Here is a 25,043-nt window from a genome sequence, read left to right on the forward strand (position 1 = left end):
TTTGAAATTTTTATTTTATGTTGAAGTATAGTTGATTAACAATGTTGTTTTAGTTTCAGGTGTACAGTAAGGTGATTCAGTTATACATATACATGTATCTATTCTTTTTCAAGTTCTTTTCCTGTTTAGCTTATTACAGAATGTGGAGCAGAGTTCCCTGTGCTATACAGTAGGTCTTTGTTATCTATTTTAAATATAGCAGTGTGTACCTGTCAATTCTAAATTCCCAATCAATCCTTCCTCCCCACCCTTCTGCCCTCTTAACCATAAGTTCATTCTCTAAGTCTGTGAGTCTGTTTCTATTTTGTAAATAAGTTCATTTGTATCATTTTTTTTTAGATTCCGCATGTAAGCGATATCATATGATATTTGTCTTTCTGTGTTTGACTTACTTCACTTAGTATGATAATCTCCAGGTCCACCCAGGTTGCTGCAAATGGCATTATTTCATCTTTAATGGCTGAGTAATATTCCATTGCATATATGTATCACATCTTCTTTATCCATTCATCTGTCAGTGAACATTTAGGTTGCTTCCATGTCTTAGCTATTGTAAACAGTGCATGTTTACATGTAGTGTAAACATGGGGGTGCATGTATCCTTTCAGACCATGTTTTTTCTCTGGATACATGCCCAGGAGTGGGATTGCTGGATCATATGGTAGCTCTATTTTTAGTTTTGTAAGGAACCACCATACTGTTCTCCATAGTGGCTGTACCAATTTACATTCCCACCAACAGCGTAGTAGGGTTCCCTTTTCTCCACACCCTCTCCAGCATTTATTTTTTGTAGACTTTTTTTTTTAATTTTATTTATTTATTTATTATTTTTTGGGGGGTACACCAAGTTCAATCATCGTTTTTATACACATATCCCCGTATTCCCTCCCTTCCTTGGCTCCCCCTCCTAGATTCCCCCCCACCCTCCCCGCCCCTATTTTTTGTAGACTTTTTGATGATGGCCATTCTGACTGGTGTGAGGTGATATCTCATTGGAGTTTTGATTTGCATTTCTCTAGTAATTAGCTTTGTTGAGCATCTTTTCATGTGCCTCTTGGTTATCTGTATGTCTTCTTTGGAGAAATGTCTGTTTCAGTCTTCTGCCCATTTTTTGATTGAGTTGATTTGTTTTCTTGATATTGAGCCACATGAGCTATTTGTAAATTTTGGAGATTAATCCCTTGTTGGTCATGTTGTTTGCAAATATTTTCTCCCATTCTGTACCACAGAAGTTTAAATTGCTGCGCAACATTCTCTTGCATGACTATTCAGTCATTGATTTAAACAATCCCCTATTATTGGACATTTAGGTTGTTATTAATTTTTAAAATTCTAACAGCGCTCTAATGAACAGAGTTGTACACAAATCTCTTATTATTTCCTTAAGATAAGTTCCTGTAGATGGTACTGTTAAGTTGAAGAATAGTCTTTTGTAATTTAAATTTTTTCATGAGAATCCTATTAGTTGCATCTCAGGAGCATGTCACTATTTAGGGAGGTGGGAGAGTGGGTAGAAAGTAGGTCATGACCTAAAAGGCAGTTGTATTTGAATTCCTGTTGCAGTTTAACATCTTGAATTCCTATTTCTGTAACGCCTACTATGCACAGGACATTGTATTAGGAGTCTATATCATGTGATTTTACAACAACCCTGAGGGAAATGTTTTATGACCCCCCCATTTTCACAGCAAGTAGGACTGAGGCTTGCAGAGGCTGATTAATTTGTGCAAAGCTGCACAAGCAGTGAATGACTTAGCAGGGATTCAAATCCTGATCCCAGTGACAAAGCTTTATTCACATGAATGGTCAATGATTGTGGCGGATTTGGGGAGATAATAATCCTTGCCTAGATGAGTTTACAGCCTTGCTGGAGAGACCTTCAGTGAGGAAAAACTTAAGTTGTGAATGGAATAGAGTCCCCCAAAGAAGGAGGCAGACACGTGGTTTCTAGTGAGGAGGTGCTTGTGGGCTTATAATGCCCATCTTTGTATGTTTGTGCTGGTACAGCTCCATGGTCTGCCACAGTCCCATCCTTCCCAAAGCAAATGAATGAATGTCAAGCAAGCAAGCAAACAAACAAACAAAAAACAGAGATTGGGGTGTGCCAATATTGTATAGGGTGTCCAATGTCAAGAACTGTGAAGGATCTGAGATTTAATCCTACTTGCAAGCTAATAAGTTGACCTGCCAGTTTCATGAATGCTGGCAGAAGATATGAGACTCCTGGATCAGAGACAGAGGGCTTTATTACGCACAGTTAAGCCCACAGCATGAGTTTTATGTTCATGTTTGTTGTTCTTGCCCCATAAGTCCTAGGGGTGATGTGGAATGGCCTTGATAGATGCTGTATACATAGTGGGTTTGCCTCACAGTTGGGGAACCCTGAGCCTGGGAAACTAATCTTTTAAAGGGGGTGTTAGCACGTCTGTGTAAACTTTGCCCTGGAGCAGATTTTACTATTCTGGACAGCAGACAAAACTGGCATCTCTCCTGGAGGTAGACACTATTATTTAGATGATAAGATTTAGATGGTAAGAATGGTGCTCTGAGTTCTGACAATAAAAATATTGAAGACTACTATATATTGGATACTGTGTTAAGCTCAGTACTTCTGTTTGAGTCATAAAATGTAGTCTTCTTTTTCCAGTTAAGAATTCAAAATATACTTCAACAGGTTGAAATGTCCTGATTAATGAGTTCATTTGTTTCCTCAATTTGTAGTTTCCTTCTGTGGTTTAGAATTTTAGTTTGCTCTCCCACCTTTGATAGGTGATGTTTTGTTTCTTCTTTCTCCATTTTCTTCCCCTATTTTGGAGGTTTTGCCTTTGCTGTAATCTGGCTTCAGGAGCCCCCAGTCCAAAGCCTCTCTGTCCATTATGACTTTGAGGGTATTGCAGATCTAGTCCCTGAGCCAGTAGGAGCTAGACCCCATGTCTCTGCTCTGTCCTGCCATCTTGGGTACCTGGGTCCATAAAAGGAAGAAGGTGCAGAATCTCTTTCCAGGCAAGACACACATTCAGTTCCATTCTCTCCACCGAGCGCAGGTCAGGGCTTTCGTTCTGCTTCCTTACCTTCCAGGCTGCTCCTGCCTGTTTCTAGTCCTGGACTTCGAGTCACCTGTAGTTTCTGCCCTCTTACCCAGTATGTATCTCATCTGTTGGTCCACCATAATGCTCATCTGGTTTTAGAGAATGTCTATGTCGTTTTAATTCTTCTTAAAAATATTTTAAAATATATTTTATCTTTTACAAGTGAATGTTTGGAGGGGGTGGGAGTGGAGCTTGAATCATGAACCCAGAGCACCCTTTGACCACAGATCTATGACCTTATAGGAGGGGGAAGAAAAATGCTCTCAGCATTTTTATACTAGTCCCAAAGTGTGAGACATACTCAGGGAAATGAAAAGAGGCTCTGGGATGCCGGTGGCATCTCCTCAGGCAAAAATCACCCTCTTTAGGATCATGCAAAAGTATTTGACTTGTCACAGTTCCCAACATCGATAAAACTGATCCAAAATCTGACTGTACTAAATCAATATACCTAAATCAAAGCTGACATTTTTTGGTATGTGGTACTAACCTTTAGAATCGAATTGACGCATATGCTTGGCAGGATAAATATTTTTTTATGCATAATTCAGTTTTAAAGATGACTTTTCTATAAATTGAATACAAACTGAGTTCTTTAAATTTCTTTTTTTTTTTTAATTTTTAAATTTTTATGTATTTTTTGGCTGTTCTGTGTAGCACGTGGGATCTTAGTTCCCTGACCAGGAATTAAACCTGAGTCCCCTCCAGTGGGAGCACGGACCCTTTAAATTTCTTGGTGATGGGGAGGAGGTGGTGTTGGAAGCCAGTGTGGAATGGAAAGAAGAAGTCTGTATTCTAAGTCAAGGCCTGAATAGAACAAACAAGTCACTCAAATACTTACCTATTCTGCGGAATGCAGACGCGTATGACTGTAGCAACAACTCCCATGACAAACTCCTCAGCTGTAGGAACACATTTTTCACAGGAGTTAAAATCTGCAGTGTTAGTATGCAAGCTGGGTCAGTGAAAAACTTGAATTGCTTTACGCTTGAATCCAGATTTTAAAAAACTCAATCATCCAGTTTAATGGGAATAGATAAAAGTCATTTGTAATCGAAATGTACTAGTCACCATTCTTGACTAAAAACAATACCAGCCAACTTAAAAAGAAAAGCAATTTTGTAAAAATATTTACCTTGTAAATAAAGGCAAAACCTAGCCCAGTACCTACTTGAATGATAGTAGATTCCCAATTAAAATTTCTTTTTATGGGGACTTCCCTGGCAGTCCAGTGCTTAAGACTTGGTGCTTTCACTGCCGTGGCCTTGGGTTCAATCCCTGGTCAGGGAACTAAGATCGCACAAGTCACATGGCATGGCCACAAATAAATAAATAAATAAATTTTATTTTTATGATAGTTATGCTATTGACATGTTATCATTTAAAATTTCTCATGTTTTATATACAAAGCAAAATAACTTGATACCCTTAACATGCTGGTGGTGATTGTCTTTGATAAGTGTGAATTATGTTTTGCATGCAATTTTATAGAAGCAAAAAGGAATATTTATAAGAATTTAGTAACTCAAGCATAGTTATTTCTTGGGCCAATAATAATGGCTGTACTTGTGCTGCTGCTCTAATCATCCCACTCGTCCCAGCATATGTGCTTTGCAAACCAGGATATAAGGCAAATCTGAGACATATCTCAAAGGATTCACAAATGAAAGACAAAATTTAAAAATTGTCCAACCATTCAGTGCTAAAAGTGCCTGGTTCAAGGTGTCAATTCTTTGTTTAGGTGTGGGACTTTATGTAATACACATTCACTAGAATGGGATTTTGATTTTACAAAAAAAAATGAAAGAAAGAAGCAGAGAAATCAATAGAAAGTAATTATAGGGTTCTTTCAGTGCAATACAATGCACAACCCCATTTTACTTCCTATTTTCCGGGCAAGATAATTTTCCTCTAATAGCTATGACTGTGTTGTGGTGAGAATTAGTCACCCTTCGGAATATTTACTCCTTCATACATGGGACTTCTAAAACACTGTCCTGGCTGCTGTCATAATAACTGCTTTTGATTCCCTTCTCCACGTGACTATTTCGAAGACGCCTGCTTCAAACGCAGCCTGTCCAAAATGGAACTTATGCTGTCCCGCTCCAAATTAGTTCTTTGTTCGCTTTCTTTTTATTGGTACCACCAGTCATCCCATTATGCCCACCAGCAATCTAGGGATTATCTTGACGTATTCTTCTCTCTTACTTTTCGTTTTCAGTCCATAGCAAGGCTAAATTTCTTACAGCCATGATCCACCCATTACTAATGATGAAATAGTCCTTGCTACTATAGAAAGGATGGGTTGGGACAACAGTCATGTTGTCTCCATATTAATTGAGGCCATCGTGAAAAGCTCTGGATGAGCTGCTACGCAAGGGTCCGCAGCTGAAGCAGCTGTAGACTCTGCTCTGAGTCATCTGTCTTGGTCAGACACTGCCACCAGCTCATGCCTGGATGAGACCATTTATCCTAGATTTCACACAGATAATTCTTTGCCTCCTTATTTTGACCAAGATAAGCTACTAAAAATTTAAAAACAGCATGTAGATAACCATTATACAAAGTAGGAAGTTTCAGTCCCACAAAAGGAATAAAAATGGTGTTGTGAGAGTTTGGAAGAAGCTGAGAGTACCTCCACTAGCAGGGACAGGAGGGCTTATCCAGGAAGTGGCCTTTAATCCGCACTGCAAGGGAGGAGCAGGACTGAATCCTGTGAAAATAGTTACCACTAGATGAACATTGTTGTTGGAAGGACCAGCCTGAGCAGAATCATGAAAGCAAGGAGATATGCTCAATTTTAATCCAAGTTGTAAGGAGGGAAACTCAGAAATAGGACTGGAGAGACACGCAGAGACCAGACCACAGAGAGCACTGACAGTTGGGCTGAGCGGCTTGACCCGTGTTCCTGACAGCCCCTCTAGGGTGTGGCCCGAAGTCACCTGTGTCCTGCGGTGCACCGTCCTGTCATTGGTTCTACAAGGTAAACTATGGACACACCAAGAATAATTTTGGATATGTTTTGCTTTTCCCCCATATTTCTTCCTAACTTTAAACTATTGTTATTTTTTCGAAAGTGGGGGAAGCTGGTCCCCATCATGTTTAATTATCAAAGCAGTTAACGGCTGTCGTTTGGCTATTTTGAAATGAGGAACTTATTGACACATACACTTATTTCTGTGTTTTTGTGGGATGTTTTAATGGTGTGTGTGTGTGTGCACTGTGCGCACTGATGATGGGTGCTTCTATTCTTAGTATATTTTATTTTGGAAAATTCTAATCTTATTTTGGCCAGAATAAGGGGGTGAAGGAATTGTCCATGTGAAATCCAAGAAAAAAGATCTCATCAAGGCATGAGCTGGTGGCAGTGTCTGTCCAAGATTGGTAACTCAGAAAGAGACAGATGAAACCCTGAGAATGTAGTAAAGCCCATCTAGGACCAGGAAGTTTAAAAAAAGAAACGATCACTTCTCCTTCCTCACATGAAATATTTCCTTATGCCTTTCTTCACCACTTCCCCTTCTGGATAAGCTCCTAAATAAGAGCTAAAGAGCTTTTAAACATGGTCTCCAGGAATTTTGTAAGGAATAGGTGATTGAATCAGCACTCCCTGGAAAAGACCATTATGGGCATCTTTGTTCCTCAGTAGCAATAAATAAGGGAATTCAAATAAACAGGAAGAGGTAGTTGCTCGCAGGTTTGTTTTTTTTTTTTTTTTGTACTGTACCCTCTCCTTTTCTGAGTTCTTTAATTATTCTCTTGAGTAGATAAATTGTGTCATCTCATGGCTATTTCCAGAAAGCCTTAGACCCTAACTCATTGCCTGTTGAGCTTGAAGCCTAGTTTAGTTAGGTAAAACATAGTTAGGTTAGTGTTTCTTTTCCTTCAAGTATTGCATGCATCGTTCCACCATCTCTTTGACAGCATGTATTGCTGTTGAAAGAACCCAGGCAATGAGATTCCTCCCTTTGTGCATGACTGGCTTCTTCTGCAAGGTATCCATAAAGTTTTCAGTAATTTCACCCAGCTGTGTCTTCGAGTCAGTCCTCATATGAGTTTTGCCTGCACCATGTGGTGTGTGGGAACTGGCCCCCACTGGCTCAGGAGAGCTCAGGAGAGCCAGCTGGGTCTTTGTTCTTTCCTTCTGTTTTGTGTGCACAAACCACACACTTACTACATCTGTAACCTCAGTCATGTATATTCTGCATCTTGTTGCTTTTCTGTCATGATTTTCCTCCATTTCTTTCCTGAATTCAACTGACTCAGTTTTTACCTATTTCTTTTGCCTTCTTAATCTCTTCATTAAAGTTTTGTACCTTCTCATGAAGATTTTTCTGTTTTAATTTTTTAATGAGACATCAATTAAGAAATGACTTTGAGGGATGGGGAACTTTTTGTCTGAACTTTCCCATGATTCTTTCATATGGTATATGCTCTTCATCTGTCTTTTGCCTATAATCCTTAACTCTTTCTCTTCCTTTTTAAAAAAATTACAAATGGGTGGTGATGAATCTCTTCTCAGGTGGGACTGGGAACAGGTGCTTCCTAGCAAAAAAGAAAAAACGGTGGGAGTGATGGAAGAATGACTTGGGAAGTCTTTAGTTGAATTAGGTTGTTTCTCTTGAATATCCTCATGCTAAATCTGTACTTTTTCTCCCTTGGCACATCTCTCCTCAGTTTTGAACCTTGAAGAAGTGAGTGTACAGGGCCACTAGGTGGTACAAGCCCAAATAGCACCATTCACATTGTGTTCTCTGAGGTTCACGGCAAAACCCATCATGACCGTCTTTCTCTATCATAATGTAGCAATTGTCCCTTCTCTTTCCTTAGTGCTGCCCCACCCCTGGCCACTGGCCACTACTCTGCTGGACAAGTATGTGATAGGTCACTGTCCCATGGTCTTCTCCAGCTCCTCACCCCCTTGCTCTTTTACAAGTTGACCTGGGCTTCTTCAGGAGCCTTTCCCACTTCCAGCATGGCCCACCCATGCCCCCGGAACTGACAGTGCCAGGCAAGGGATCATCCGACAGACCTCTCAGGGCCGTGCATTTTTTTTTGTTTAGTCTCTATAGTTACTGACTGAGGTGTAAAGAATTATGTGTTGATTCTCAGCTTCCTCTCTCATTTCAACACAGGTTTCACAGTATTTGACCTTGGTGCGTTATTGATCGTGGTTTGGGACTGTGGCCATTTCTGCTTCTCATAAAGGAGACTTTACTTTCCATTCTTTTTGTTGTTCTGTGAGTCTTAAGGGAAGGGAACAATGACTTTACTCTGTGATCTTAGCTTGAAGTAACTCTCACCCACTTTCTTAGTGAAGTAGCACAGGCTATGATGGATTAGAGATGGTCACATTTTTTTTGGACAATTCTTGCATGAAGATTTGGAGTCTATGTTGCCTGCCCTTGAATCTGGCATTTTCCGTGACTTCCTTGGTCAGTGGAAGATAGCAGAAGTAATCTAGGACATCTTTGAGCCTAGGCTTGCTGAGGAACACTGGGCAGTGCCCAGCCTGGCCAGCAAGGACTCCACGTGCTGAGGGAGCCGCAAAGGTTCTCAAAATGACCAACAGGGTGTCAACCACCAGCACCCAGCTGAACAAGAGCTGAGGCACAGTGGCTGAAGAAGACTTGTCCATGAGCACTTGCGAGACATAGTTATAGGGACTTTCTAAGGCCGCAAGAGTCCTACATTAGCATGTGAAGGCGATGAGCAGGAAAAATTTCACTGCGAGTGTTATGACCTCTGTTGTACCCATAAGTGGTGTGGGACAGCCTGCACCATGCATCTCCAAGAGACACTGTTTGTTTCATATTCCATGTGAATGCTCTCACCCCCAAGCCCATAGACACAACATGAATGGTGCCTCCTAGAGTTGCATCATGGGGATTGTGGATCAGAAGCCTGGGAAGATTCTGAATACATTTGTTTTACAACTCAAAATAGATTTCCATCTGTGGTATTAGCTATGTGCATGTGATATTAGCACAAATAAAGAATTGGATAGAGTAAAATGCTTACCCTGGTTCATTGTTTATTATCGAGGTCCTAATTTAGTTTGAACAATTTCATCCTTCTGAGGACTTTCACATAAAATTGCTTTCAGCAGATCTGTACGAGGATTAAATCCTGTGATGCCTCTCTAAAGTTCATGTGGGCTAATTTATTAGTCATTTCCTGAGTCTTTTTGACATCATCCAATGGAAGATTGTTTTTTATTAGCATTCAGTATTGAAATATGCTGATTCCTTAGAGAGAAATCTAAATTTTATTAGATAGTAGGATCGCTTTACAAATTCTGAAAGCTTATATCAGATTCCCAAATTCCTTTAATGTTAATGTTTCCAATGATGTTCTAAAAATCGTTAATTATTTTAATTATGGCATTACCCATTTTTAGCTATTTTAAACTGAATCAAATCTTTACTTGTTCTTAAAATATTTGTGCATGTATTTCTCATAATTTCATAATTATTTTCTTTAAAGAGCGTCCTGAAAGTGATCACATTTGATTTCATGGGATTCTGTGAATTCTGTGAATACAAGTATATGCACTTAAATAGAGCAAAATGTAACACATTTTTCTGAAAAGAAAATAATTCCCTGAAAAATTCTGGATGTATATCTTTTGGCCTTTCTCTTAAAGGCATTAGTCTCAAAAAAAAATGTATTTTAGAGAGAAGAAAATAAAAACCTAAGGGATTATCAAAAGCCTTGACCTACACTATAAAGGTTACAAGAAATACTGCAGTATTGCCTGTCTGTTTCTTTTCTTTCAAATTAACAATAGCCTAGGACTTGACTGTGCCCATTTTTGGTATTATTGCTATAAAGAAAAGACACATTTGCATAGGATTAAATTTACTGTTGAATTCTGCAGCGCCTCATGGGAGGCAGGACACTGAATATAGATGCTACAAATTTTTTTGCAGCAAAGTGAGATGCACGGATTGAGTAGAGGGCAGAGCAACGGTTTCTCCTGATTGCCTTCACATTTTTAGTCCTTTGAATACATTTTTGCTCTCATGTCAAAAGCCTTAGTAATAAGCATATTGCAAGATAACTTCCGGGAAAAATGTTGCTTTAAAGTAGCTAAATCTCTTAACCATCTTTTTGCTGGGGAGGGGGAGAGAAATATTTTTTAAAGATAGAAGTCAGGGTTTAGAGCAGAACATTTCAGCCTTTGAGCAGAATTCAAAATGACATGCCCCTCATTCCTTACTGCCAGGCACGTAAAGCGTTATCTCTGGCTGTTCAGCTGCCCTAATCTTGTTTGCTTCCCTGTTTAGTTTTGTAATCTCTGCCAAAAAAAAAAAAAAAAAAAAAAAAAGTGCTGTATTTAGCAGAATTTTTAGTTTTGGACGATTATGATTCACTTTGAAGTTAGATTTTTATACATTTACATAAATACAGCTGTGTGGTTTTTTTAAGTGAAAAATCTGACATCAAAATTCCCAGTGTTTTATCAAAAAGAAGGAAAGAAAGGGAAATAAATAAATAGCTAATTATGGCAACTCCAGTCTTGGGAAGAGAAATTGAAATAGAATACCATGATTTCATGGTTGATTCTTATATAGATTTGACTGTATCACAAGATCCCCTTAAAAAATGGTATATATATATATCTATTAAATATATATAAGTATATATTTATATATGTAAATATATAAAATACAAATACATGCACACATTACCTGGGCAGCCCAGCCTAAAATGTGGGTGTTGTTCCCTGTCCGTGGATGAAAGTGTAATTCCCCTGTATTTATCCAAATATAGTGGAGGGTGGTCATCAATTCTGTTTGAAGCAAGTTACATTTGATATGCCAGTTAAACATGAGAGTAAAGTTATCAAGTAGACAGTGGGATATAGGAGTCTGGGCTTCAGAGGAGAAGTCATTGAGTCATTTGCTTATAGAGGTATTTGGTGCCATGACACAGATGAGGTCACTGGATGTGAGGGTTTAGGGATTTAGCAGAAGGAGAGGAGCCAGAACAGGTGATTGAGGGACTGTGGCCTCCAGGGAGGAAGAGCAGAGGAAAGTGGTCTGTTGCGAACCACATAAACCCAGTGTTTCAAGGAGAAAATACTCAATTCTGCCAAAGAGTGCTGAAATTTTTAAAAAATGGAGTAATGCTGAGTTTGGACACACCAAGTTCTTTCGTGATCTCGACCAGAGTCCTCTTAACAGAGTGCAGTGGCGGGCAGGCCCAGCTGGGAGAAGCTAAGGAGAGAGGTGAGGTGAGAAAGAGATAAGGAATATGAACTACTCTTTAAGATGCTCAGCTTTTTTAAAAAAATTATTTATTTTTAAAAATTTATTGGCTGTGTCAGGTCTTCGTAGCTGCACGCGAGCTTTTCTCTAGTTGCAGCCAGTGGGGGCTACTATTTGGTGCAGTGTGTGGGTTTCTTATTGTGGTGGCTTCTCTTGTTGTGGAGCACAGGCTCTAGGAGGGCGGGCTTCGGTACTTGCAGCACGTGAGCTCAGTAGTTGTGGTTTGCGGGCTCTAGAGCACAGGCTCAGTAGTGGTGCATGGGCTTGTTCCACGGCTTGTGGGATCTTCCTGGACCAGGGCTCAAACCTATATCCCCTGTATTAACAGGTGGATTCTTAACCACTGTGCCACCAGGGAAGCTCAGCTTTTAAAGGAGGAGAAATGGGGCAGTAGCTGGAAGGCATGGAGGATCAAAGGAGAGATTTCTTTTTTTAAGATGGAAGATACTAGAGCACATTGTACACTGATAGAGGGGGAGGTTGATGCCACCGACGAGAGGGGAGCATCACAGCTGTGATCCTGGAGGAAGCAAGTGTACAAGTACGAGAGCAGGGATGTTCATCCCTCATCACCAGAGAGGAAGGAGGCTGGGAGAGGAAGAGGACACAGATGAAATCCTGTCGTCTTGTTTAAAAACTGTGTGTGTATAAAAAAGAATGAAAGGAAATATCAAAATGTCAACAGTGGTTATATTTGTGATGCAGTTACAGGTGATTTTTTTTCTTATACCTTTGGTAATTTTCAGTTTTTCTTAAAAAAACAAAGTATACTTTTGATACTTATAAAAACATTAATGTAATAAAGATAATCATACACTCTCCATGACCCTTCCTGCTATTATTTCTTGAAAAGTCAGACTATGTGAAACTCCTCAGCCATATTTGTTCTTTTTTTTTTTTTTTCGGCTGCACTGTGTGGCATGTGGGATCTTAGTTCCCTGACCAGAGATCGAACCCATGTCTCCTCCAGTGGAAGCTCAGAGTCTTAACCACTGGACCCCAGGGAGGTCCCAGCCATGTTTGTTCTTAACCAGATTGTTTTGCCGTACTGATGTTTGGCCTACAGATACTTACAGTGGGCCTGGATAGCTCAGCTGGTAGAGCATCAGACTTTTAATCTGAGGGCCCAGGGTTTAAGTCCCAGCCCAGGAGCCAAAAATAAATAAATAAACAGATGCTTAAAAGTGGCACTAGTAACTCTACACATTGAAGGAACTCTGCTACTCCATCTTTGCAACAAGATTCTACTTAGAGAAACTGTCTCCTCTCTGCTCTCTTACTTTGTCTCTAAGCTAAGGATGAGGAGAAGAAAGATATTAGGAACTCTCGGCAGATGGAGGATCAAATATTCTTGCGAACACAGATGTCAGTTTCATTTCGGCATCTAAAACCAGGTCACTCTAAAATAATAGCACAGAGGAGTCACATTCCTAGCAAGATCTCTCAATGGGAACCTTTTACTTCAGCCTCCAGATCATTATATGTGAAAGAGGAGGGGCTCTGTGAATGAAAAGGACAACCAAACGTGTAGTGGAGCGGGGTGACGATAACATCTGTCACTCCAGTCATCGCCGAAGGAAGCTGACCTGCTGATCTGATTGGCCCGGCTGGTGTGTGCTTCCCTCCCCACCATCATTTCACAACTGGACAATTGGCCAAAGGGGTCAAATGCAGATCAATAAAAACTAGTCTTCCAGGGCACACCCCTGAGAGCCTGTACGCCCATTGATACTAGCAGTTGTGACTTTGTTAGTGGAATTTAAAGATGGATAAGGAAACTAAAACGAAACCATTGATTAGATTTCTGTTTAACAAAAGGATTTCTGTACTATCCCAGTGGCTCTTGAATCACCTTAGAAGATAGGGCTTGATATTTACAAGAGAATATATAACCAAAGTAAAAGCAAATAAAGCTGTTGGGTTACAATAGTACAACTGAATGTTAAGGATAAAAATTGAACAAGGAGCGGCAAGAGTTGTTTCTTTTCTCAGTGTGTAGAATGGAAATACAAGTGAAGCTATACTAACCAGCCCTGAGGGCATTTGTGACCTTTGACAACACAGAAAGAACATATTTGCAGTCTGAAACTATGTCTCTCCAGTATTACAGAGTAAATGAAACATGTAATCTGGTTAACAAGCTGTCCTTTTCACGAGAGGACAAAAATCTTATGGGAAGGGTTCTGACGGTGCCTTCTCCAAGTCTTACAGAAATTAAATATTTAATAAAGTAGCAAGAATGGAGATTAATTCTATAAAATGAAGGCAAAAGGAAAATGTAAAAAGTGTAAAAGTATCTTGAAAGATAGGGTAACGATGAAGATTAGACAATTTCCTTTGACAAATAATTATTTATTCATTCATTTATTCATATTATTGAGCACCTATACATATTGATTGAGTACCTACTATGTCCCAGCTACTGTTGTAGGTGCTTAGGATACATTAGTGACCAAAAGAAACATGTAAGAAGATGTAAAATATTTTCATAATTGATGATTCTTTTTCTTTTCTTTTTCTTTTTGATTGATTTTATTATTTATTTGTTTATTTATTTATTTTATTTTTTGCTGCATTGGGTCTTCATTTCTGTGCACAGGCTTTTTCTAGTTGTGGTGAGCAGGGGCTACTCTTCATTGCGATGTGCAGGTTTCTCATTGCGGTGGCTTCTCTTGCTGCGGAGCACAGGCTCTAGGCTCACAGGCTTCAGTCGTTGCAGTGTGTGGGCTCAGTAGTTGTGTTTCGAGGCCTCTAGAGCACAGGCTCAGTAGTTGTGGCACACAGGTTTAGTTGCTCTGTGGCATGTGGGATCTTCCCAGCCCAGGGATTGAACCTGTGTCACCTGCATTGGCAGGTGGATTCTTAACCACTGTGCCACCAGGGAAGCCCTCTTTTTATTTTCATTCATAGCATACACCTTGAAAATAATTTTTCTTAATCATTCATTACAACTTTAATAGCTTTGAAAGTGTTTATAATTCCTGAAAAAAGCTTTTATAAACTAATTTTATGCACTTGAATTAATTCTGCATGATTTGTGTATTTTCAAAACCCTCATGAACAAATACAACTTTGTCCATTAATCCAATACTATTTGAAGCAATAACCAGTGCTGCATGCTTGATTTTAACATATGCACCTTCAGAAATGAATCTGTCCAGACATATCCATCCTGGCTGAAATGATCTTTTTTGTTTATAATTTATTGTTAACTCTTCCATCACAATGTGTGTTCCATGTGAGCAGGGACTTTATCTGCTGTCTTTATAGCTTTACTCCAGCTCCTAACAGTGCCTGAAACATATTAGATGCTCCAGAAATTTAAATATCTGTTGAATGAATGAATGCAGTAGTGGATGTTGAAACATTTACAGTTTAAGGCTCTACCATAGGGTGTGTGTGTGTGTGTGTGTGTGTGTGTGTGTGTTTGGGGTGAGGGAAGTCTACCAAATCAGAGCAGGCATGAGGATCTCATATGAGTCACTAGGTTTGCTGAGTTTTTGTGAACGCATCACACACTTGCTGACCTCATTTTTCTTGATTCTTAAGATTAAAAGAATAGGACTGTATTATATTTAACTGCTCTTCTCACTCTTACACCCTATGATGTTACATGTAGTCAATTGTGTAGCTTTTAAAATATTGAGATAGTATTATTGATTCAATTAACCATGCCACTTGAGAGAGTATAAATGTGAATCCTTCACTCTTGCTACTTTGTTGTGACAGCTATAACTGTCTTTTTTTTTTTTTGGCCCCGTTGTCTCTATTATGTTTAAGACCCAACCAAGTGACAGCAATGCTGACTGTGTTTTCTAGAGCAGTCCACCGTGACGGCCATGTCCAGCAGCCATTGGTGGTACAGAAATACAGATATGGGAGAAATGGAAATAGGCAGTCCCCTGTGGCCAGGGGGCATCTCCAGTTAAACTGACCTCACAGAGAGCAGCGCAGACCCCTGAAGCAGCGGGAGGTGGGCAGGGAGGGTGCTGGCTCCAAGATGTGCCTGACGCCCTGTGCCTTTTCACCCCCTTCCTCCAGCACCTGAGTCTTATCTCTGGTACCTGTAAAATCAGCCTGCGCAGTGCAGTGACACAGGGAGGAGAAACAAAAAAAGGGAGAGTTGTTTGCTGATATGATGCCTAATTCCTGCTGAGATACTACCATCAGCGTATACGCAGGATTTAATCATAAATACAGTGAAGTCCTTCAGAAACAATGATGATCATGAGTCTTCCATCAGCAAGACCTGGGCCCACATTTTCTCATTTCCTGCTTGGTTTATGCTGAGTTCGGTGTCATGTATTTACAATTCATGCTTGAGGAGGGTAGAGGGGTCACCTCCGGGACAAAAAGACAGTGAAGACAACTAAATATGAAATACAGAAATAGAAATTAAATATATAATACAGTATAAATGAGAAGTAAATACTAAGTATAAATATAAAATATGAAGTAAATGAGGATTAAACCTATGATCGTAAAGGCAATAATAATAATAATAATAGTTAAATATTTAATAGTTAAAATGTATCAACCATAGCAGGCAGTGAATGAATCACTTTACATGTATTATATAATTTAATCTCACGGCATCCTTATGAAATAAGCCATTATTATTTCCATTTTATTTCTGAAATAAGCCACATGGCCAGTAAGTGGTAGGACCACAGTTGGAATAATAATAGCAGTTATACATAAGACATTTCCACATGCCCTTTCTGAATGAGAGTTTTACAAGAAATAATCCTTTATCCTAACAAAATCGTTTATTGTTTGATCTGAGCATTCAGATTCTAGAGCCCAGCCTCTTAGCTGCGACGTTGCTGTCATTAATGCCATGATCTAAACAAAGGGAAGGATTTATGTAGCTTCAGAAATAACTTTTGATTTTCTATATAACTACCTCCGAATTCGGTTCAGCATATAATAATCTATCAGTCAATCCCTATTCCTCCCTTGTGGCCATTATTCCTGCCTGCTTGGCCGTGCACCATATACCTTAGCCCCTCTACCTTTAACTGGAGAGAAATCTACATAAAGGAGCTATGCTCTAGAATAGGGCCAAACCATCTTCTCAACTCCCCTGAAGTCTTTATGAATGGTAAAACCTAGTTTTTCAAAGTCATGGAAAATGGCTTTGTATTTCCTCCTCAGAGTGGAGCAGTCAGCCGTATGTTACATAGTATACCTATCAATACACAAATTTTGGTTGACAGAGAATTCCAGGATTGGAAGAGGCAACAGAGATTATATGATTCAGCTATTTTAATATCATTAGTGTAGGTAGGATTATTAGCTTCCAACATTTTTGGGGGATAACATGTCTTTTTTAGGAAATGGTAGTGATAAATTTATCTTCCCAAATTAAAATAGACAAGCCTAAAACCTGTGTGTTCAGTACAAGATCGCTATTTTAATATCTCATGGTATCTCATATTCTGTGTTCTTTGAGTTTCAAGAGTTTTTTTTTTAAGCTCTTTATTGAAATATAATTGCTTTACACTGTTGTGCCAGTTCTTGCTGTACAACAAAGTGAATCAGCTGTATTTATACATATATCCCCAATATATTAGACATATTAATTGTCTGTTATACATATTGCAGATATTTTCCCTGTTTTCTCTTTTACTTGTGTTTTATTATACTTATATTAAAATTATATTTTCAGATCTATTCCATTTTTAAATTCTCTTTTCTACCTTTTCATACTTATAAATTCCATCCTTACCCCATTACTATACAACTGTTCTTTTGCATCTTCTCCTAAAACTTTTATGATGACATTTTAAATCTGTAAGTTTGTTAATCCATATGGAATTAATTTTTACATAAAGTACGTGATTCCCAAAATTTTAACCAGCTGTTCCAGCACAATTTCTTGAAATTTTTTCTTCCTCTACTAATTTGAAATGCCACATTTATCATCTAATATGTTCTTAGAATAGATGACCCTAAATTATATTCACTCCTAGAAGTTTAACTTTTCCTGGCTTACTTTACCTAGTGACAATGTTTATTTGTAAAGTACAGTAAAATGATTTTTTTCTTTACTGAGACATGCTACTCCACCCTACTGTTGCCACAGTCTGCCCTTTGATTAAAATACTCCATTGGCTTCCCATAGTGCCTGGAGCCCACCCTCAGCACGGACCACTGTCCGTCTTGCTGTTTCAGCTGCAGGGCCCGTCCCCGAGTCCAGGTCTCCACACATGCCCTTTTCCCCTTCTCCCCATCAGCCCTGATGGCCTCCTCACTCCCAGGTACATATAAAAGTCCAGATTTAATATTTTCCATTAAAACTGTGAATCACAGAATCTAATTCTGTGAATATTAAGGGTGCATTAGGGCAAGAGGTGAGAAAGGTGATAGGTCATATAGGTTTGGGTGCCTAAGCTGACTTACTGTTCAAAGGCTTGCTAGAAAAGGTGGGATGTGAATCAACAGGGAAGGACATAGGACTGGTTGCACTAAGAGATGCTATCATTTGCACACCCGCTGGTTCAGTAGGGCTCAGCATTGCGATTCAAGCCACCAAATGTATTTTTACATCTTCATATCCTTTGTATCCTTGAAATGCTTGGTTTCTGCCCATGTGTTTCTCCCAGTCTGGGAAGAATGATGACCATACCTAATTAAATGTGAAATCTCTCCTAGTGATGCATTTTTCACTGGAATATCCTACAACAGCTTCACAGAGAGGGTGATATTTGAGCCTGACTTTGAATGAGAAGTAGACTTTTGCCAGACATGGAAGGAAAATCATTCCAGGCAGAGAAAACAAAATGAACAAAGCACAGAATCTTGAAAATACTGGGCATATCAGGGAATATTCTGTACAGAGATGATGGGTGCCGGAAAGGTTGCAACAAGACTCTGAAGGTCCATGAATTCCATGCCAAGGAATTTTTAAGTCATACCATAGAAAATTTTAAATCATGCTATCGAAGTTTTTCATCAACACAGTAACAAAATATTTTCTTACTTTCGGAGGCCAGTACCCAAAGCATCACGGAGGATGAATTCATGGAAGTGGGAGAGTGAGGGGACCAGCCTGGGAACAGTCTTTGGATGCCAAATGGGCCCATAAAAACATGAAAAATTCAGTGTTCTTCACTTAAATTAAATACGTAATTGGATTTCTTTCTCTATTTTCTTAAAAATCATATATGAGTTTCTTTGGAAATAGGGGGATATGTAAGATGATTCTTGTTGAGATCAGCCAATGTGGAGACCAACTATGTGTAAATCCTGTGCCAGCAGTTGTGGGAAATATGCATTCACTCATTCATTCAACTGGTGTTTATTGAGGACCTACTATGTTCTAAATCATCTCCGTGTTCCTAGGACACAGTGGGAAACTAAAGACACATAGTTTTGTGTATCTTGGAGCTTGTATTGTAGTAAGGGATTCAGATATTAACTAAATTATCTACACAAATAAATGCATAATTATACATTTTTGTAAATGCTATAAAAATTATTATGGAACCACCTAAGAATTGCAAGTAAGAGTAAAGCACTGTTCCTATTATTAGCTATAAGTCCATTTAAAAAAAATTATTTTATTTATTTATTTATTTGTTGGCTGCGTTGGGTCTTCGTAGCTGCGTGTGAGCTTCTCTCTAGTTGCGGCGAGTGGGGCTTCTCTTCATTGTGGTGCATGGGCTTCTCATTTCGGTGGCTTCTCTTGTTGTGGAGCACTGGCTCTAGGCATGTGGGCTTTAGTAGTTGTGGCACACAGGCTCAATAGTTGTGGCTCATGGGCTCTAGAGCACAGACTCAGTAGTTGTGGTGCACGGACTTAGTTACTCCACGGCATGTGGGATCTTCCTGGACCAGGGATTGAACCCGTGTCCCCTGCATTGGCAGGTGGGTTCTTAACCACTAAGCCACCTAGGAAGTCCCTAGATATAAGCCCTTAATCAGATATATTATTTGCAAATGTTTTCTGCCAGTCTGTGGCTTTACTTTTTATTCTCTTAACAGTGTCTCTCACAGAACAGAGGGTTTTCATTTGAATGAAGTCTACTTTTTTTCTTTTTTCTTTCATGGATGATATTTTGGGTGTTGTATCCATACACTCATTTCTACACCCAGGGTTATCTAGCTTTTTTCTCCTATACTATCTTCTAGAAATTTTATAGTTTTGAATTTTACATTTAGGCCTATGACCTGTTTTGTGAATAGTATAAGTTTAGTGTCTAGATTCATTTTTTTTTCCTGTACATGGATGTCCAATTATTCCAGCACCATCCTGAGGAAATGTACAGTCTAGTAAAGGGAATGAGACCTGTACACAAGTGATTGACTAAAATGACTTAACTAAGATATTTGTCCAGAAGGATGTACAGAATTAGGCTGGGGGTTTTAAAAAGGTGGCATTTGAGGTAGACTGTGAACAGTGAATAAAGTTTCATCACACAGATGGGACCGAGGAAGAAATGAGAAAACAAAGAACAAATCTTATGTATTTTTAAAATCTCACTCTGACTGCAGCATTGGGAAGGATGTGAGAGGCAAAGGTGGCAACGGCGAGGCTGCTGTGGTGTGAGATGAAGTATGGTGGAGGTGATGATGGTGAGAAAGGTTTGGTTCTAGATTGAATTTGATGAAGGAGCTGAGGGGATTTGTATATAGGTTGCAGGAGGGATATGAGAGAAAGACAGGAGCCGGGGTCACGCTGACATGCAGATGAATGGAGTCACCATGGGCTGAGGTGAGGGTTGTGGGCAGGGACAGGTTTGGGGCACGTTAAGTCGGCCACCAACACATCCACATGATGTGTTGAGCGAGCAGCTGTATGCTGAGGTCTGGAGATGAACAGAGCTGTCTGTGCGTGAGTGGTTTTTAAAGCTATGACCTCAGGAAGTACATGTTGATAGGGAAGAAAATAGCTCTCAGGACTGAAGCTTGGGAGACTCAAAAATGTGACAGTAGGAAGATGAGGAGGAACCAGGAAAAGACACTCAGATGGAGATGCCAGTGAGGTAAGGGAGAGAATCAAGAGAAGGGCTAAGACACCAAGATAAACGTATTCACGAAGATTTTGTCAACTGCTGCCAGTAGGTTAAGGAAAATGAGGACTTAGAATGGACCATTGGATTCAGCAATGTGAAGGTCACCACTGTCCTTAACAGAAGCTGTTTCCATGGAGTGTGATGACAGCCTGATTGACCTGGGTTTTCTTAATGGGTGGAGTGAAATTGAAGAAATTAAGTATAGATAATCCTTTTGAGGACTTTCACTATAAAGCAAGGAAGTGGAAGAGTACATGGAGGAAACAAAGTCAAGGACAGGTGGTTGGTTTGATTGCTTGCTTTGGGAAGGATGCTATAACAGCCGAGAGGGAGAAATGAGTGATACAGGAGAGAAAGAGGAGCTAGCAGGAGTGATGTCCTTGAGTAAGTGAGAGGAGATGGAATCTAGTGCATAAAACAGAGGGTCTGGCCATAGATAGAGGGGGGACCGTCATCAATAGCTTTCATCTCTAAGCAGTGAGAAACTGTTCCAGTTTGGTGAGTATGCAGTATGATTCTTCTTATTCTTCATAATCCACGTATTCCTCCCCCCTTTACTATTGGGCAAATTCAAATGCGCAAGTCTGTCCAAAAATAAACCTGAAAATATTGTTCTGCTCAAAATAAAGCAGGTGATGATTTCATGTCCAGAAAAGTTGAAACAGACCTTTGTGTTTGCCTCAGCAACTTCTCCAGACCTCATGTCAAATCAAGATCTTTACAGTATTATTGAAATAGCTGAAATGTTTCACTTTGAAAATAAACTTCCTAGTACTGGAAATCAATTTTCTGCATACAGTTTACCTTTTGAAAGTCCAGAGTGTGGCTTATTTTGTATTCCTCTTAAATTCTGCTGCATAGTGATTTTCCAAATTATCATTCCTGACCACCAGTGGCATAACACTACCTCAGACAAAACTGGAAATCTAATGAATGCAAATCATTCCGATTTACCACTTTGTAACAGATTAAATCACACATTGGAATTTTGAGGAAGCTTTAGAGAATATTACATATAGGATAGTTCTTAATGGAAATAATGAGCTCCTTTGATCATCTATGAGGTAAGCTGGACGTGTTGCATTTTCCTGGTGAAGAGGAGAAAACAGATCAAATACACGAGGCTGTTTTCTGGTAGATTGTTACCGCTGAATTTAGTAAATCAGCTTCATAGATGTTTTTCGGTATCAGTATCTAAATTTGATTTTTACTGTGATTAGTAATAAGTTCTCAAATCAGAAAGGGTTTTCTTTTTTATTGCTCCTCAGACATGAACGTCTTTACACCAAGAAAAGTAACTTCAGCAGATCTTTAATTTCCAACCTCAAGGATGTAGATGATTTAGCAACCCTAGAAGTTTTGGATGAGGTAAGAAACTCAGCTTAATTAAACTTAAACATTCTATATATTTTTAAAAATTTATGGAAGTGATTTGAGCAGAACGGCTCTTTGAATAGCATCTGGAGATTTCATGCTTTCTTCATCTCAAATTCCTAATCATCTCTCCTGTCTTCAGTTTTGCTGTGTGTAACTCACATTTCCAGATCTCTCCAGCCTGGTGTCAACTTTTTCTTCTTTTTTTATATTCACATTACAAAAATGCTTGAGTTGCTTAGGTCACAGACCCCGTCCTCCCCTAATTCTCTCTGGGAGTCTCAAAGGGATGGTTAATTGCAGTCAGAAAACAATCCAGAATTGTTGTACACCACCACCTCAGTGGCAGGACCCAAAGCCTCTAAGATACCTTGAGAGCCTGTCTTTCACCATGGTCGGTGGACCTCTCATGGCATCACAGAGTCCACCTTTTAGGGAAATGCATTCTGCTTGAAATTTCTTATCCCAATGACCTCAGAAATATTTCACACATCTCTCATGAAGGTATAAATCCAAGCCAGTAAATTATAGTCTCAGCCTCTTTCTCCTCATCTCCTTTTAGTTCACATAATCACATCATTAGAGAAATAAAAGGCTCCTTTTCAGTAAAAGGTTGGGATCACTATCCTGCCTGATCCACAGGGTTTTCTTTCTTTTTTTTTTAATACGTCTGATACATTCCTGAACATTTTGCTTAAAAATGCAGCACATCAAGAGGCACTTTCTGAACCAGAGTAGTCATTTGGTAAATTTTGGGTTGCAAAAACAACTCAAGTACTTCCTCAGAATAATCTCTCTTGAGAACCTCAAACATCTTGTAATCAAATAGTGTTTGCAAGCAGAGATTGCCAACACCTTTATGAATCTTTGTGTATCAAATTTTCCAATGATGTGAATTCCTAGGCTTGTGGATTATAAAGAATGCTTTGCTAATCATATTGCTGACCTATGTATTAAACACTGGCTTTGTTTCTTTCTATTATCTGTGTTTTATTTTTTTGTCTCTTTTTTGACCCAGAATCTTTTGGTCTTGTGTCATATACTATAAATGATGGTTTTTGGCACTATTAAAATTGATTCCATGTATTCATTTGATTTATCAACTGTGGAAGTTACTTTTCTGTACTTTTTACTCTGCCTCAAAGCCAAATATTTAAACAAAGGAATAAGACATTCCACAGAAGCACTGAATAACCTTGCTTTGGAATAAAATCATGTTCACTATATCTTCTCTTCCCTTTTCTAGTGTTCTTTCTCTTTACTTCATCTACTGCATTTATGTACTTCCTTGAAAGCATTGTGTATATGTAATCCCTGTAACATATAATATGTTCTGTGGAAAACACAGGTGACAGTGACATCCCTCCATGGCTCTCGAAAGCAAAGAAAATACACATCAAGGGAGAGGATAGTTGCTGACCTGAGGTTACACTTCTTACTCTAATTAGATCTGTTTCTTTCTGATTCTTCCTCCAGATTCCAGATGTTTTATTTATTACCAGTTACTTTTTAAAAATCTTTATTGGAGTCTAATTGCTTTACAGTATTGTGTTTGTTTCTGCTGTACAACAGAGTGAATCAGCTATAAGTATACATATATCCCCATATCCCCACCTTCTTGAGCCTCCCTCCCACCCTCCCTATCCCACCCTTTTAGGTCTTCGCAAAGCATCGAGCTGATCGCCCTGTGCTCTGTAGCAGCTTCCCACTAGCTATCTATTTTTACATTTGGTAGTGTGTACATGTCAATGCTACTCTCTCACTAAATCCCAGCTTCCCCTTCCAGCCCCATGTCCTCAAGTCCGTTCTCTATGTCTGCATCTCTATTCTTGCCATGCCACTAGGGTCATCAGTACCATTTTTCTGTATTCCATATATATGTGTTAGCATATGGTATTTGTTTTTCTCTTTCTAATTTACTTCATTCTGTATGACAGACTCTCTACTACTTTTAAAGTGTGATAATTGACCATCAATGATTTTTAAGAAAAAGAAATTATTTTTATTTCATTATAGAATACAGTCTCAGAGCAACTGGAGAAGTGTTACTCCAGAGATCAGATTTACATCTATGTGGGAGACATACTCATTGCTCTTAACCCTTTTCAGAGTCTGGATCTTTATTCCGAAGAGGTATGTGGTCTGGCTTGCATTTTCTTACTTTGTACAAAAATTTATACTCTTCAGATATTTAAATTAATTTAATTTAATTTTATCTAATCCTTTGAATAAACAGTTAAATAATTGTTATTAAAACATAGAGATAGGAAAAAACAGAAGATGAATCCATCTGGATGCAATCTGTGGTCTTTGTGTGAGCTATATTGATTACTTCCAGTCATTGGTAATTGATAACTTGTCCACACTACATATCATATCAACAAACAGATGCCTAAAAACTGTAGACTTAATGTCTACCTCTGAGCGAAGTATGGGAGAGTCAAAAGTAAAATTACATTGTATATATAGGTACTATATACTTAATGGCTATAAAACTCATCATTGTGAGTTTAAAAATTCCTTTTGATTGATTTTTAATATCAAACAATATGTTTTATGAACACAAACATATAATTATCCATTATTCAACCCCTAATGTTTAAATATAGTTAAGCTAGGCTGTTTTTCATTTTTAATTGGGTCCATACTCTTGTAGCTATTTGTGTACTCTAGAATAGTATTTAATACTGTGCTTAATATAATTTTTTGTGTGAAAAGTATAATTCTCTCAGTCTCTACCACTTGAAGATTTACAAGAATAATGGCATATTTATGAACCTTGACCAAAGTTTTAGAAGATCTGGGGTTTAGCACGAATTCTGCTGTCAATTAACTGTGTGATCTTGGGAAAATCAAATGAGAAAGTGCACATTAAATGATATGAGAGGAAAAAAGTACTGATCATATGTCGTACGTTACTACATCCAAGGAATAGTCAACAAAATGATACCTGATTGTCTTATTTATGAAGTGTCTGCTTATGTAAGGAAATCATAGTATTTTGAAACTTTAAGTTCTGCTTTGAAAGTGGTATGCACTTCCAAAAGAGTCTTCTTTTAAACACCACTGCCAAAGTGATGTCATACTATGTAATATCATTTTTCCCTGTTGTTTTATGTCAAGCTTTTATTTTACATGATTGTCCATGATTTGTGCATGTATGTGTGTATGTAATATATATGTAATATTTTGGTGATATGAAGCTGTATTTTGATTCACCGTTTGCTTTAAAAATTAGCACTCTATCTGTAAATAAGTAGGGTTTAAACAAAAACAAGAGCCCTACA

The 25,043-nt window shown here is 38.7% G+C and overlaps 1 protein-coding gene and 1 non-coding gene across 2 annotated transcripts in view; both read left to right on the forward strand.

Moving 5' to 3' along the window:
- Positions 1–25,043, forward strand: part of MYO3A (myosin IIIA) — a 197,314-nt gene that overhangs the window by 65,013 nt on the left and 107,258 nt on the right. The window contains exons 11-12 of the mRNA XM_057732602.1: positions 21,651–21,750; positions 23,773–23,889. Of these exons, the coding sequence (XP_057588585.1) occupies positions 21,651–21,750; positions 23,773–23,889 (217 nt within the window). The remainder of the gene's footprint in view (positions 1–21,650; positions 21,751–23,772; positions 23,890–25,043) is intronic.
- Positions 12,442–12,517, forward strand: TRNAK-UUU (transfer RNA lysine (anticodon UUU)). Its single transcript has one exon. It is a non-coding gene; the product is annotated as a tRNA-Lys (tRNA).

The sequence above is a fragment of the Hippopotamus amphibius genome, chromosome 4, assembly GCF_030028045.1.
Source record: "Hippopotamus amphibius kiboko isolate mHipAmp2 chromosome 4, mHipAmp2.hap2, whole genome shotgun sequence".
Lineage (NCBI taxonomy): Eukaryota > Metazoa > Chordata > Mammalia > Artiodactyla > Hippopotamidae > Hippopotamus > Hippopotamus amphibius.